Here is a 16,020-nt window from a genome sequence, read left to right on the forward strand (position 1 = left end):
TCAGGGCGGCTAACAACGATAAAAACACAAAATACAAACATTAAAAGGTATTAAATCAAATTATCCCATAAATAGTCCAATTAAAAACACAATAAAACAAAATTAAGAAAACCTCCCTTCCATCAGTCCAGGTCGGCCTGTTGAAAAAGCCATGTTTTAAGGTTGCAACGAAAGAAACGGAGATCCAGGGCCATCCGGAGCTCCAAGGGGAGTTGATTCCAAAGGGCAGTTGATTCCAAAGGGCAGGTGCCCCCACAGAGAAGGCCCTCCCCCTGGGGGTCGCCAGTCGACATTGTCTGGCCGATGGCACCCTGAGGAGGCCCTCCCTGTGTGAGCGCACAGGGCAATGGGCAGTCGTTCCTGGCAGCAGACGGTTCTGCAAATATCCCGGACCTAAGCCATGTAGGGCTTTATAGGTAAGAACCAGCACCTTAAATCTCACCCGGAGGACAACCGGTAACCGGTAGATGAGCAGCTGTCTGCAAGGAGTTTAAATCTTTCCATTCCCCACCATCCAGTCAGAGCTGAAGAAGCTTCTTGGATGAGAAGCAAAATGTCTTCGAAGAGAAAACAAGAAAGGCCAGTTGCCTCCTGAAAAAAAGCATCTTTGGGATAACTATGACCTGGATGACTGAGAATCTCCATAGACATGGGAAAGAGGGTGTTGATAGTGCAGGAGAAGCAGCTGAGGGAAAGGGAGAAAAAAGGGGTATGCGGAAACCTCTCCTTTGCTTCAAGTTGTCTGATCCCACAGTAAAAGCTTTGCTCCCCAATGCTGTTCCATCCAGAGAAACTATTCCAAGTGGATCAGGTGGGATGTTTTTCTGGCATTGACTTAAAGGCCTCCTGCATGACCGCTGCACATATATTAAAGGCTGCAGTTGCTCAGCCTTGTGGATCAGCTGCTGCTGTGTCTGTTCTGCCATTTCCTTCACTTTCTTTTTCCCTGTTGTTCCCCAGAATATCTCTATGGCAGGGCTTTTCAACCTTTTCACCCATTGTACCACTTTTAGGATATGGCAACATCCGAATACCACCAGTCGCCTAGCAAGGTGTCAAAAATTTGATGACCAAAAAAAAAAAAAGGAAAAAAGTGATGAAGTACAGGTAGTCCTCGACTTACGACAGTTTGCTTAGTGACTGAAGTTACAATGGCACTGAAAAAAGTGCCCCCCCAAGCCACAGCCAAGCAAGACACCTGCCTGCCCGCCCGGCGGTGCTCTTCCTCCTGTCTGAGGTTTTCATTGTTGTGAGCATTTCTTTTGAGGATTAGCAGTGGGGGTGTGGTGAGGGGGTGTTTGTTTTTTATTTCCCCCGTCTGCTGGGTGGTTGCAGCAGGTTTTGGTCACTTCACATGACCCTGGGACACTGTGACCGTCATAAATATGAATCAGTTGCCAAGCATCTGAATGTAAATCACAAGACCCTGGAGATGCTGCAACATTCCAGCTGATCAGTCTTCTTCTGGGCTCAGAAGTGCCAGGATCAGTGCCGAGCTCCAGCTGGAGCCTGGCACTGATCCTGGTGCTTCCATGGAGCCCTGACAGCCCCGAAGAAGCGCCGATCAGCTGGAAAGCTGCACTGAACCTGGCGCTTCCGCTGAGCCCTGACAGCCCTGCAGCTCCAGCCATCTCTCGCTCAGGCTTGTGCAGTGCTGCAAACCAGTTCAGCTCATTCCCCGCCCCCGCTACCACTTTTTTCAGATGGTCACATACCACCTGCCAGGTGCCAATGTACCACAGGTGGTACCCATACCACTGGTTGAAAAGCCCTGCTCTATGGGGTTAGAAAACTGATGGCTCAAACAACCTGTTTATTTCCCTGCTGCCACAGTTCTCTTGTCACCCTCCCCCCAAAAGCTGGCACTGATATCTGTGAGATGATCCTATAAACACTATAGGATGTTAAAATTTGCAGATGTATCAGGACATAAGCCCAATCTCTACAAATTCTGTGTGTGCAGACTTTTTTTATGTGTGTCTTAATGCATCTACAAAAGCAGATTTGTATTGCAATGGTCTACCTTGCCTAGGTTTTCCATCCACTATTCCTATTGTGGGAAGTCAGCCCCCACAGAGAAGGAAATATTAAAAGGGTAGAATATATTTCCCTAAAGGATTTTAAAAGCAGAAACCAACCCTGCCCCCAAGTCCCTCTGTCCCAAGCAGAAACCAAGTCTGCAGAATTGCAGATGTGATAATCTTGTCAGAAAGACTGGAAGCAGGAAGGTGGGATTAGGAAGAAAAATCCTTAGAATCAACACCAAAAATCTAAGAGCCATCAGCCACAGGCAGAGACATAATAGGATTAACCCACCACCATCAGAATACCAGAAAGGCACACTCAGACTCAGTTCAAAGTTCATGCCACATGAACAACTCCAAACAAATGGCTCCAGAGGGTATAAAAACCCACTCCCTACATGTGCTCCCTCTCTTTAATTCCAGAGCCATCTTCCTGTCTGGCTCTCCTTTTCAATAAACTGCAACCTTCTTTCTAAAGCAGTCACCATGTTGTTTATTCCCGGCTTGGACTGAACCACGATGAAGACTTTTCCTTCAACAATTTGGCACCCAGGATGGGACTCCAAGCTAACCTCTCCAATGGACTGAGACTGGTAAGCCCCATCTTGCCGGCAGCAGACCCCTTGTGTCTGTGGATGGGTTTCCCAGGCCCTACCCATGTGGAGCCAGGGTAGTAAAGGGAGTTTGGGGTTTGAGCTCAAGGGCTGCTTTGGAAAGAAGGTGGTGAGTACCTCTAAATTTTAACTTTAAAGCCCAGGTGAGCAAAGGAAATGGGTGTATGTCTCTGTGTGAGAGTGAGAAGACCCTTTTCCAATTACAGTTGGATTTTGCTCCCTCTGGTCTTTCCTAAATGCAGAAAGGATCTGTTCAAGTAGCAGACCCTGGAAAGCATGGGGGTTTAGCCAGAGTATGGGACCTTTTTTTAGGGAAAAAGGAGAGGTGGTGTGCAAATGGAATGAGTGAATGAAAGAATTGGATTTGGGGAACCAGCTGGTAAGGTCCTGTAAGCAAAGCTCATCTAATAGGAGGAGCTCATACTAGTGCACAAAGCACAGGTCCTCCCAGACAGCTCCTGAGTCTGAAAACTGAAGGCAGTAAGGTAGAAGGAGGCTGTGTACCTGTTGGAGCTGAAAGCGGCAGGTCCTCCCCAGACCCCCTTTTGGTCTGAAAAGTGATGGCGGAGCGGCAGGGATAGTGTCACTAAGGGTGACTGGGAAGTGCCGCTAGGGACCCAACTAAGCTGATTGAACCCCACATTGGAAGGGGAACACGGTTAGCTGTAGTTCGAGGGTCGGAATTAGGTCACCTATTGGAGATTTGCTCAAAGCGTGGGATGAGAGGCGAGTGCCCGTCCTGGATGGCATGAAAAAGGAAGCGAGCAAGACAAATTTGTGAAGAATGGGCTTTGCTCAGGCTTTTGCCGGGAAACCAATTTGGCTAAATAAAGGTACTTCAAGGGAAAATAAGAAATAGTGATTCTCTCTCTCTCCTACTTCTTCTTCTGTGCAACCATGTGGTATGTTTAAGATTTGTGCCTTCCCTAATTTGAATTAATTGAGATTTATGGTGGGAATGACTAGGATGTGTAAAACTAAGACTTCTGTTTTCTTTTCTGTTCTTTTGTCTTTGTGTGTATATGTGTGTCAAAGTCTTTGTGTGTGAGGTAAATGTGACTGTTAACTGTCTCTAATCCAAAGAGAAGAATTTTAAAATTCTGCCAGAAATTTTGCTTAAATTAAGCCACCAACAGTAAAATATCTTTACTCTTGTTTGTCTGGCCAACAAACAGAGTAAAGAAAAACAATTTTTTCCCCTTCCTCTCTCTGTACTCATAATAACAGCCGAAAGTTAGCAAGAGGGAATCTTTTAAGTTCATCTGCTGGAAAAGTTTCACTCTTGCATTTACTGTATGTGTTGTAAATAGGTTTTAGCTGCCTATCCTTTTCCTGAAACATGACCAGCATTTTTCAAGTTGCAAGTCCTTCAGTCCTGATGTTGCAAATGTTCATTTCAGAAGTAAGACCTTTCATTTTGTTCTCTTACCAGAATCCAGCCTTTCTTTTGTCCTCATCTGGGATGTCCTCATTTTGTCTGCCTACCTGTTTCTTTAACCACTGCAGTATTAATGCCTTTTCAAACTCTGTCTGCAAGCTACACCCCGCCAATTCTACTTCTCCTTTTCTTATCCTCTGTTCTCCATGCCTTTATCTGCCTCTCCTAGGAAAGTCCACCCAGAAAGGGGGGAGGAGATCTTGTTCTCATGTCTTTCAGCCCTACACAGATGACCCTCCCCAATCTTTGGAAGCAGAGCCCACTGACTCAGATGCTGTCTCCATCCATTTGAGCCATGGAATTGGGTTTTGAATCCAGCCATCCACTAAAAAGCCACCTTGCAACCAAGAGTGGGACAGATCTTCCCAAGTCCTACCATTCCCCCAGATGCCTGTGAAAGCTGCAGAGGAAGGAAGGAATTCTGGAGCCATTGGTCCTCACATGAAGCCTCAGAAGAAAACTAGGAAGACTATGGGGGGGGGAGGGTGGAAACTCATTATAACATTTTCTTTCTTGCCCCATTTGTATTGCAATAAGCCAGTTGAGTGTATTTATGGAGAGATGGCATTTCGGAATAGTTGGCACAGCAAGTCCTGATCACCTTGGATTTCTGTCGGGTGGGAGGAAAGTTTATCCAGGATGGTTGTAATGCCTGTTTTGTAGAAGCAGCTGCACACAAACGCACACACAAACACACACCATTCAGAATCATATTGAGTCTATCTTTTTCACCTACCTTCAGTAAAGCTCCAAACTGATTCTTGCCTTGTGTCATTAAAACTTTGTAGGAACAACTTCCTGCGAATTCCAAGGGGGAGCGAACCAGGGCCCCTCAGGTGATTTGCAATTCATATGCCCTGACTAGGGAAGTAGCAGGAAAGAGATCTCCAAACCTAGGCCCTGAATATCTTGCACTGGTGGACTCAAATTGGGAGTCCTAGGGCTTACTATGTGAAATTTAAGAACATTTAATAGCCTGGCTTGCATACTGGCTAAACTCAATTGGATATTACAAACTGGATGCACTGAACTAAGAACTAAGGCAGGAAACAAACCTTGAAAATGGGCAGCCAGTGGTTATGTACTGATGAAGACAATGACTGTGAAGAATTTTGAGAGGCATGTGCTTCAAACCCTAACTGGAAGCTCAAAGTGACACCCAACATTTGAAAAAGAATTGGCACAGAATATTGGACATTATAAATTTCTTTTCCATGTAACAGAACTTTTGCCCTGGCTTCAGACCTTCATGGTTGAACTCTATTAGTGCCTCCCTTTTTTTTGGGGGGGGGGGCTTAACAGTTTAAGGCTTGTTTACCAAGTCTCCCTGACTAGATCAATTTTAATGTTGTGCCAGTAAGTGTGTCATTCACACACTTATGGCACAAAGGGGGGGATTTGTGGAAAGTAAGCCCTCCCCAGAGAAGGAAATATTAAAAGGGCAGAATATATTTCCCTAAAGGATTTTAAAAGCAGGAACCAACCTTGTCCCCAAGTTTCTCTTTCCCAAGCAGAAACCAAGTTTACAGAATTGCAGATGAGATAATCTTGTCAGAAAGACTGGAATCAGGAAACAGATTAGGAAGAAAGATCCTTAGAATCAACACCAAAAATCTAAGTCATCAGCCACAGCCCCAGGGAAGCAGGATATGACCTTTGGGACATAATAGGATTAACCCACCACCATCAGAATACCAGAAAGGCACACTCAGACTCAGTTCAAAGTTCATGCCATATGAACAACTCCAAACAAAAGGCTCCAGAGGGTATAAAAACCCACTCCCTACATGTGCTCACTCTTTTCTTCCAGAGCCAACTTCCTGTCTGGCTCTCCTTTTCAATAAACTGCAACCTTCTTACTAAAGCAGTCGCCATGTTGTTTATTCCCGGCTTGGACTGAACCACGATGGAAGACTTTTCTTTCAAGTTTTAAAAGTCAATGTCCATAATCAAGGATGAGACACATTACAATGTAGGTAGAAGAAAACTGTGCACAATGCTGTGTACAACAATCACAGCACATACCTTCCCCACATCAATATAGTCTAGTGCAAACATGTCAAACACAAGGCCCGGGGGGTGGTGGATCCGGCCCGTGAAGTGGTTTCATGTGGCCCGCGAAGCCATCCTGGAAACAGTGAGGGAACGGCCCCCACTGCCTTGGCCCTGGCCCAGAGACCCTCCTTCTGCCAGAGACCCCCAGATCTGTCCCACTCCTGCCCAGGCCCCCATAGGCACCCTTGATGCAAACGATGTAGAGCTGGCCACGCCCACCCAGTAGGCCATACGCACTCTAGTCACGCCCACCCAGGCCATACCCACCCGGCCCCCTGAGGGCAACCGCAATGCTGACGCAGCCCTCAGTGAAATTGAGTTTGACACCCCTGGTCTAGTGGTTAAGGCATCAGGCTAGAAACAGGGAGACCTTGAGTTGTAGTCCCTCCCTAGCAAAGAAAGCCAACTGGGCAACTCAGCCCAAGCCATCTCATCAGTTGTCGTTATGGGGAAAATAAGCATGTCAAGAGATATTCACCTCCTTGAGTTATTTGTAAAAATAATGAAGGTGGGATACAAATTATAAACATTTTTTAAAAATAAGTCTGTTGCATTGGGTTAACTCTACAATCCTAGACTTTACAAATTGATGTAGCCGCAGAAATAATTCTTACAACAGATAAAGATCCTAAAGACTGTCAAGTGGCATTCAGCCTTTGCCTCCCCCAAAACATCTGGCATTCATTAAGATTAGGGGCTGCTTACTCCCTGCCCCCCCCCCCCCACAGGCTGCAGAGCTCCAGACCAAGCTCCGTTCACCAGGAGGGCTGCAATTCAGCACTCTGGGGAAGGGGGTAGGAAGTGGGGAGTGGAAAAGGAATGGAATGGAATGATTCCATGCACCCATCTTAGTTTCACTCCTCTCTTACCTTCCAATTTGATTCTTTTAAGTCGATGTTTCTGCAACTATCTTCTTTCAGGACCCCTTCCCACTTTTAAAGATTATGGAAGCCCCCAGAAGAGCTGTTGTTTATTTAGGTTATATTGATCCAAATAATAATAATAATAATAATAATAATAATAATAATAATAATAATAATAATAAATAATAATAATAATAATAATAATAATAATAATAATAATAATAATAATAATAATAATAATAATAATAATTTTATTTATATACCGCCCTTCTCCCGAAGGACTCAGGGCGGTAAACAGGGCAGATATATAAAAAATACAAAAATACAAAAGTTAAAAGAAAATTAAACATATGCCCAACTAAAAACAGTAAATACATATATTAAAATGACAATAAAAACCCAACCCATCCCCCATCAGGCCATGCCGGCTTGTTCAAATAAGAGTGTCTTCAGATTGCGACGGAATATTTACCACGTTAAAAGTCACATGGATGTGTCTCGCGCGATTTTAAGATTCTCTTCTTTCTTTTTTTTAAAAAATTCCCGGACCCCTCAAGAGAATTTGGGGAGACCTCCATTGTCCTCGGACCACACTTTGAGAAACACTGGACGGCAAGGGGGAAGAGAGGGGAAGGCAGGCTTCCCTTCCTTGCCATCTAGGCTGGTGTTAAGTCAATTTAAATATTATTATTAACAAGTATGAAAATAATTGTAATACTTTTAACGTTTTATCTCCTTGCTTTGACTTGGTTGCCAACCGATGGGCGGCATTTAATATAATATCTATATGGAGATTGTCAATCGTCCAGGACGGGTCATGGTTGTCCCAAAAGTACTTTTCCAAAAGGCAACTGGGCTTTTTTTTTTTTCCTTGTAAACGTTTCGCACCTCATCCCAGAAGCTCAGAACTTAAAAGAAGCTTCTTGGATGAGAAGCGAAACGTTTTCAAGGTGGGAGGGAAAAAAAAAACCCACAACCACCCCATGAACGTCCAGTTGCCTTTTGGAAAAGCAAAAAAGGCTTTTCCAGGTTTGGGGACATTTAATGTAATAAATGAAATAATTTTTTTTTTAAAAAAAATCTCCCTTCTCCACCTCCCAAACGCCGCTTTAGCCACGTCAAACGCAGCCCAGAAAGCCTCCAAAAGATCACCTGGCATCAAGCCGGCGAGCGGAATCGGCGTTTCTCCGGGACGCGAGAAAAGAGAAGGAGGAAATCGCGCTTTCCAACCGCTGTTAAGTTTCGCTTTCGACTTCGGCTGCTTCAGCCTCGGGAAAGCAAAACTCAGGCCGCGGGGCGGGGACAGCGAGTGGTTGAAAAGGACGCGGGGAAGAGGCCAGCTGACTGCTGCTCGCCAAGGAAAGAGCCGAGGCTACCTGGAGACCCGATGCCCAAGGGTAAGGCTCACCCCAATCTCTCCTCTTCCCCCCCCCACCACCCCCTTTTGGTTTTCTACGCTTATCACCCCCAGCCCTATGGGGGTCATCCTGCTTTATGGAATAAAAGCCCTCTTGCTGAATTTTCCCAGGGTTTGTTTGTTTTTTTTGCAAGCCTTTCCCCAACGTTTTGCAAGTCGAGGGAGATTGGGGGGTGCGTGACGTTTGGCTTAAACCGCCCTGTGGCTTACTCGCGGGGGAGCCCCTCAGCTAACCAAGCGGACGAAGTCTGCTCAGGAGGCTGAACTTGAACTGTGACGGCCCCCCCCCCCGAATGGTTTCTTGCCATGTAAGCAAGGAAGTTTGTTGTTAAGCCACAGGTAGTGACATCTAGCATCGCCTAAAATCCAGTAAAGTAACAGCAGAACAGTATTTATTTATTTATTTATTTATTTATTTAATTTCTATACCGCCCTTCTCCCGAAGGACTCAGGGCGGTGAACAGGGCAATACATAAAAACAAGATACAAAAATTAAAAATTATTAAAAAGTAATTAAACAATGCCCATAATAAATTAATACAGATTAAAAATTGAAGTCCATTTATAAAATCCCACCCCGTCCCATCAGTAAGGTGGAGTAAGGAACATAAGGCAAACATAAAATGAAGTAGGAAAAAGAATATTCGAAGGAATAAGGTTAAAAGAACGTAATGCCAGAGCGGAGACTGAAAAGTTAAGATTTTTTTCCCCCCCCTTAAAGCTACGACTAAAAAAAAAAGTAAGATTTTTTTCCCTAAGTTTAAATGACAGCAGAAGGAAAGTAGCCTCAGGGCTAATAGCTGGAGACACATCTGCAAGAAGATCATTCAATTATTTGAGGTCTGAGCCCTTGAATTCACACCCGCCCCCACCCCCGTGAATAAGTTGGGTCTGATCTCATAAACGGAGTAGTGGAGAATATAAAGAATATTGTCCACTGCTTGGCACAAGCACCCACAAGGAGTAAGACCTTGTTGGGCAGGATGGTTAGGAAGGCTCTCTTGGAGATACCTTCAGAGCGTGATCTGCAAACAAAGGATATAAAAGTCCTTTTCAGTAACTGACTGGTAATAACTAGGGGCCGGGAGAGTGGCCCCAGAGTGTTTGTAGTGATGGTACCAACATGATCATCTGGATGATTGCAACATCTTTATTGGCATCCCTTTCAGCTTGCCTCTAATGTTGTGATGTCCAAACCTGTTTGGAATAGCTCTTGACACTCTCTACAGGGGGGGGGGGGCTAAGGCGAGAAAGAGTATATAGGCAGTTCTTCTAATCTAATCCAACTCCCTGCTCAAGCAAGAAACCCTATTTCAGATAAATGCTTGTCCAATCTCTTCTTAAAATCCTCCTGTGTTTGAGCACCCAGAAGGTTATAAAATCAGGCACAGTTCACTTAACAATTGCCCTGATTAGGAATTGAAATTCTAGTCCCAATTGTGATTATTTAGTCGAGGACTATATATATTTTGTGTACAGATTGAATCACCCCAATACACCCAGACTGGTGAACATTTTAATAAACATTGCTTGCAAAGCAGGATAGGTCTCCATCTCTGTTTTATTCGGAACTATTAGCGTTCATATTTGTTCTCAAGTTAAATCAGAAAATAGTTAGTAAGAGGCATATTCCCCCCTTCCTGCCCTTTGTCTTGGGAAAAAGATCTTCCAGTGTCTTTGTTTTGTGGAATTCTAAAGAAAGCAGATTGCTTAAGTGACAGTAATCCAAATTTTGTGAGGTTGCATACTTGACCTGGATCTAATTAGGCAGGCTCTGATCAGCAGATCTGGTGGGATAAAATGTGGTGGGTCATTTATGGCTTTGTATATTCAAAAAGCCCACAGAATACGTATGAATTTTATCTGAATTTTTAAATGTATGCCTCTTACTTATTATGATAGGCCTGGGACAAATAGAATGTGTATTAGATAACTCCTGGAACATTCAAGTTAGCCAAGGCTTAGGAATAGGGAAAACTGGAGACCAATAGAACAAATTTTTAGATCATTACCAAAATGTTTATTAGATGGTATTTCTTGTATATCTCACCTTGTCCCGCCTTCTGCTTTAGTGAAATTGTATAAAGCTTTCTTAATCCTTTGTTCTGGGTCCTGGCATTTTGCTGGCTGGGACTCCTTTTTGCTGAAGTGCTTCAATAAAAGGAAACGAAACTCGAAAACCCTGCATTTCATGTCTGGTGTTCTTCATTGACTTCAGCACCAAGCTCAAACCTGAATTGAGGATAACAATTGTTTTATTATTATTTTTTCATTAAAGTTTTTATTATTTTTTTCCATACATACAATAGTAATTTTTCAACCAATGTGCTGTCTGAATTTACATGCTAATACATGTTTAATTCCTAATCCTTTCTTCTTTCCTCCAGCCAATGGTAAAATAAATCCCAAGTTTGATAATCGTCCGTTTCTTCTTTTTCTTTCAGTCTCATAGTCAATCTGTCCATCTGCATATTCTAGTATTTTTTTAATTATTTCTTCATCTGATGGTATTCCTTCATTTTTCCAGTGTTGCCTAAATACAGTATATAATTTTTGACGCTGTTGGGACATGCAAAGTCAAGTATAAGCTTTGTTGATTAATCTTTTCTGGCATTATACCTAATTAAAAAAGTTCAGGTTTAAAATCAACATGTTTTCCTAACATCTTTTCTAGCCAAGTATGTATCTTTTTCCCAATAATTCTTTACTTTATCACATGTCCACCAAACATGATAATACGTGCCTGACTTATGTTTACATTTCCAACATCTATCTGACATATTTTTAAACATCTTTGCTAATCTTGCTGGTGGCAAGTGCCATCTATAAAACATTTTATAGTAGTTTTCTTTATAGGAAGTTGACATTGTCAGTTTATAGTTTCTTTCCCATGAATTTTGCCATTTTTCTAATTCTATATTATAACCAAAAATTTTTGCCCATCTTATCATTTATTTGACGTGTTCACTTTCCATTTTTAAAGTTCATAAAAATTATACATTTTCTCAATTAATTTTTCATCCGAAGTCAACAATGTCTTATCAAACACACTTTGTTCCTTATAAATTCCATACATTTTAACATATCTGTTGTTATGTATTGGGCTCAATTGTAATACCAGTGGGTAGCTGGAGCAGCTAATGGCTCTCCAGCAACCCAGACTACAAGTCTCCAGTGCTGCTATTGGTTGTCCCTAGTTGGCAATGGTTGCTTCAAACCTATTGGCTACCATCTAGGGCAGGGGTAGGCAACCTCGGCTCTTTTATGACTCATGGACTTCAACTCCCAGAATTCCTGACTCAGGAATTCTGGGAGTTGAAGTCCATGAGTCATAAAAGAGCCGAGGTTGCCTACCCCTGGTCTAGGGGCTAAACTGTACTTTGCAGCTAGTTACAGCCCAAATCTCAGTTCAGATTCTGCAAGCAATAAACCATGAGCTTTCCTGAATTCACCTGCCTCGTCTTCTTTCCTGCGCCAAAGAACCCGCTACATAACATCTATCATATCTAGTTTGCATTTGTAAATGTGTCCATCATGTTAGGTTGATACCCTGATTTTCCATTTCTTGTTTAGATTTTACATTTCCTTCAGACTTTAGAATATCTCTATATGTCCAGATTTTTTCATCCAGTAAATTTGGGTGTACAAATGTTTCCATTGTTGACAATCACCCTGGAATTTCTAAATATATTTTACCATTTATTTTTTCCCATGTTGTTAACAATGCATTTCTTATATAATGATTTTGGAAATATTTATGAACTCTTATTTTTCCCATACCATAAGAAAGCATGCTACCCCAATTGTAAATTATGCCCCTCCAGATATAACAACCTTTTGTTTTTAAGAATTACCCATTCTTTTACCCATGTTAATACAGATGCTTGATAATATAGAACCCACTCCGGTAGGCCAAATCCTCCATTTCCCTTGGCATCTTGTAATAATTTCTGCTTAATTCTAGCTTTCTTTCCTTGCCAAATAAATTTCAAAATTTAAATTTAAATTTAAATTTCAAAAATTCAAATCTTCAAAAAGAATTTCCCCAATTTTATAGGTATTGTTTGAAATAGAAATAAAATTTTCGGTAGTAAATTCATTTTCACTGTGGCAATTTTTCCTAATATTGACAATTGCAAATTTTTCCATTTTTCCAAATCCAGTTTTATTTGAGTCAATAATTTTGTGTAGTTATCTTCTTTTATCGTTGAACATCTTGACATTAATTAAATTCCCAGATATTTAACCTTTTTAATTATCTGCATTTCTGTCTTTTCCGATATTTGGGGGTTTTTTTTGCTTATCTGTAAGGTTTTCAACTATTACTTTAGTTTTTTCTCTATTTTCAGTCCTACCATTTCTCCATACTGTTCCATCTTTCCCCATAGTTTAGGAATCATCTCCAAAGATTTTTCTAAAATAAACACCAAATCATCAGCAAATGCTTGTAATTTATGTTTTACCTTTTATTTCTAATCCTTTAATTTCTATGTTTTGTCTAATATTTCTATTTAAAATTTCCAAAGTGAAAATAAATAACAGTGGAGATAAGTGGCCATCCTTGCCTTGTGCCTTTCCTTATCTCAAAGTTCTCTGTATAGTCTCCATTCCCAATCACTTTTGCTGTTTGTTTATTGTGTATCAATTTTATCATATTTATAAAATTCTGTCCAAAGTCCATTATTTGTAATTGTTGAATCATAAATTGCCATGAAACATTATATAATGCCTTTGGGGCATCCAGAAATACTAGCGCCATTTGTTTTCCTAGATGCAATTCATAGTATTCTAATACATCCATTATCACTCTTAAATTGTTTTTAATTTGTCTATTTGGTAAAAAACCAATCTGATCTGAATGTATAAATTCAGTTAAGTATCAGTCTCTCTGCCTTTACTGAAGTAAAGATTTTATAATCCACATTCAGTAACAATATCGGTCTGTAATTCTTTATCTGTGTCAAATCTGCATCTTCTTTTGGTATTAAAGTGATATTTGCTTCTATCCACATGTTTGGAAGTTTAGCCTCCAGCAAAAGTTCATTACAAACGTCTTTCAACAGTTCACTTACTGTATCTTGCAGGGTTTTATATAACTCCGCTGGTAGTCCATCTGGCCCTGGTGTTTTTTCATTTTTTGTTTTCTTATGGCTCTGTTATTTCCATCATTATTATTTTTTCCTCTAACATAGTCTTATAAGTTTCTGGAATTTTTAGAAGGTTATTTCCTTCCAAATATTGAATCATTCTCTCTCTTGGGATTTCTTCTATATCATAAAGTACAAATATGAAAAAATGTCTATAGTTAATCATTTATACATTGAAAATATTAAGAATTATATTTGTTTAAGGTTGAAAAAGGAGAATACAATTGGGAGAAGAGAAGATCAAAGAAATATAATATTAATTAATATACTAATTATGGAATTATCAAGATCAATCATTATTGACTGTTAATTATTTTTTTAAACATATAAACCAAGACAATATGCTGTACATAAGGCACTGGAGATTGTTGTAAAAAGACCAATAAAATATTTTTTTTTAAAAAAAACAACCCTTGGAGGTAGGCTGGTCTGAGGTAAAATTCCCCAAATAATTTCTATGGGTGAGAGTAGACTAGGACCTTTGTGTCCTTAGGACCAGTCTGATACCTTTTAATAACCACACCACACAATTCCGGTAATTTCTCCATAATTTGACCATTAATAAATTGATGTATATTAATTTATTATATTTAATTTATATTAATTTAATTTGTGTTGTAAAGTTGACTTGGGTGCTGCCTGTGAATTGGAATATCAAGTTGTTGGAATCTCTTCTTTTCAGAAAAGAAAGCATTCAGTCATCTGAGGAAAGTTGTAGAACAGAGATGGAGAAGGATTGCCTCCTTCATGACTTGTGGACTTCAGTTCCCAGAATTCCTGAGCCAATATGGCTGGCTCAGGAATTCTGGGAGTTGAAGTACACAAGTCATAAAAGGGCCATTGTTCCCCACCCCTGTTGTAGAAGACTGGTAGGTATTATTATTATTTTATTTTTTATTTTATGTTATTTATACCCTACCTTTACAATTTTTTATAAAGTCAAGGTGTCAGGACCCACCCCAAACCACGTCTTAGGAAGACAAAACTCTTGGAGCCAAATCTAGTCCAAAAGGAATCTTTACTATGACATGCTTGGTTGTAGGAATACAAGACAGGACTTAATATTGTTCTGCAAACTAAAACCTTATAAAGAGTTCCTGGTTCAACCCCCCCTTAACCCCATTTGGTCAGTCCCCCATCATTTACCTCGTATCATCCCTCGTGGGAAAAAGGAACTTAGGACCTTTTATGTTTATTGCTCTCTTCCTTGACACAAGCCAGATGCTAACTACCCTAACCCTCCCTTTTGTTCCCCCAGTTCAAAAGGCTTCTCTTTTCCTTTGAAATGCCTAATATAGGCTCAATATGCATTCGTTCCCTCCTCCTCGGGAGATGGCAGAATCCAGGAACAACGTTTTAAACATACATTTATGAATATGATATAAATGGATTCTGACACAAGGCAACAAACGTATACAATACTCTTTCTTCCTTCTATTTTCCCCATAAAAACAACCCTGTGAGGTGGGTTGGGCTGAGAGAGAGAGAGATTGCCCAAGGTCACCCAGCTGCTTTCATTGCGTAAGGTGGGATTAGAACTCACAGTTTCCCAGTTTCTAGCCTGGTGCCTTAACTACTAGACCACAGGCCTGCAACCCGCGGCTCCGGAGCCGCATGCGGCTCTTTCAGCCGTCTCCTGCGGCTCCCAGTCCTCTGCCATGTGCAGTCCAAAAAAAAAAAAAAAGTGGGACTAAAAAAGTTCAACCAATCAATTCAAATATGCAGGGTAGGTGCATATCTCGCCTTGGCTCCACTCTTCAGTCAAACCCTGTTCTGCACATGTGCGCATGTACGTGCATGCGCACACATTTTTTGCGGCTCCCAGTTTATCCTTTTGTGAGGGAACCGGTTCCGAGTGGCTCTTTCACTGTTTCAGGTTGCTGACCCCTGTACTAGACCAAGACTGGCTCTCCTTTTCCCATTTAAATTGTTCAGTAGTTTTGTAACTGAAAATCCATCAAATATCTGGTGCTGGGTACTACTAAGTGGGTCAGGCTTTGCTGCTAAGCCCTCATTTGCATTACACCTGCTCTATTGAAGAAGTCAGAGTTGCAGGTACTATAACTATTTTATTGTGTTTTGTACACAGCAACCTTAATGGGTCAGAAATCTGGACATTCCAAGGGAAAAAGATCTCCCAAATTGAATGGTTATCAGATTTTGGCATCAGAAGAAGGAGAAGAAGAAAAAGAAAGCCGTGAGAAAGAAAACAACAAGAACTTGGAAAAGATTAACAAGCTGTTTGAAGAAATCATTGGAATGGCAGACTCAAGAAACGGTACTTTGGTTGTCTTTGATTTGTGCTTTATTTATTTATCTGACTTTTATTTGTATTTGCTGCTTCTTTCAAAAAGAACCCTTCTGGCATGTTGCACAGCAAAATACAATGTAAAACAAGCTCCATAGGAAAAGAAATAAAACAACAATGCTACTAGAAAAGGGAGAAAATAAAAGATGGCAAG

General features: G+C 41.1%; 1 protein-coding gene across 1 annotated transcript in view; it reads left to right on the forward strand.

The window, feature by feature from the left end:
• Positions 1 to 3,535: 3,535 nt before the first annotated feature.
• The window catches only part of USP18 (ubiquitin specific peptidase 18), a gene marked incomplete at its 5' end in the record, with an annotated part of 29,999 nt that continues 17,514 nt past the window's right edge, over positions 3,536 to 16,020 (forward strand). Inside the window, 3 exons of the mRNA XM_083365392.1 lie at positions 3,536 to 3,540; positions 8,108 to 8,391; positions 15,648 to 15,836. Coding sequence (XP_083221518.1) covers positions 3,536 to 3,540; positions 8,108 to 8,391; positions 15,648 to 15,836 — 478 coding nt within the window. The remainder of the gene's footprint in view (positions 3,541 to 8,107; positions 8,392 to 15,647; positions 15,837 to 16,020) is intronic.

Source organism: Vipera ursinii (assembly GCF_947247035.1).
Source record: "Vipera ursinii genome assembly, chromosome: 6".
NCBI classification, from domain to species: domain Eukaryota; kingdom Metazoa; phylum Chordata; class Lepidosauria; order Squamata; family Viperidae; genus Vipera; species Vipera ursinii.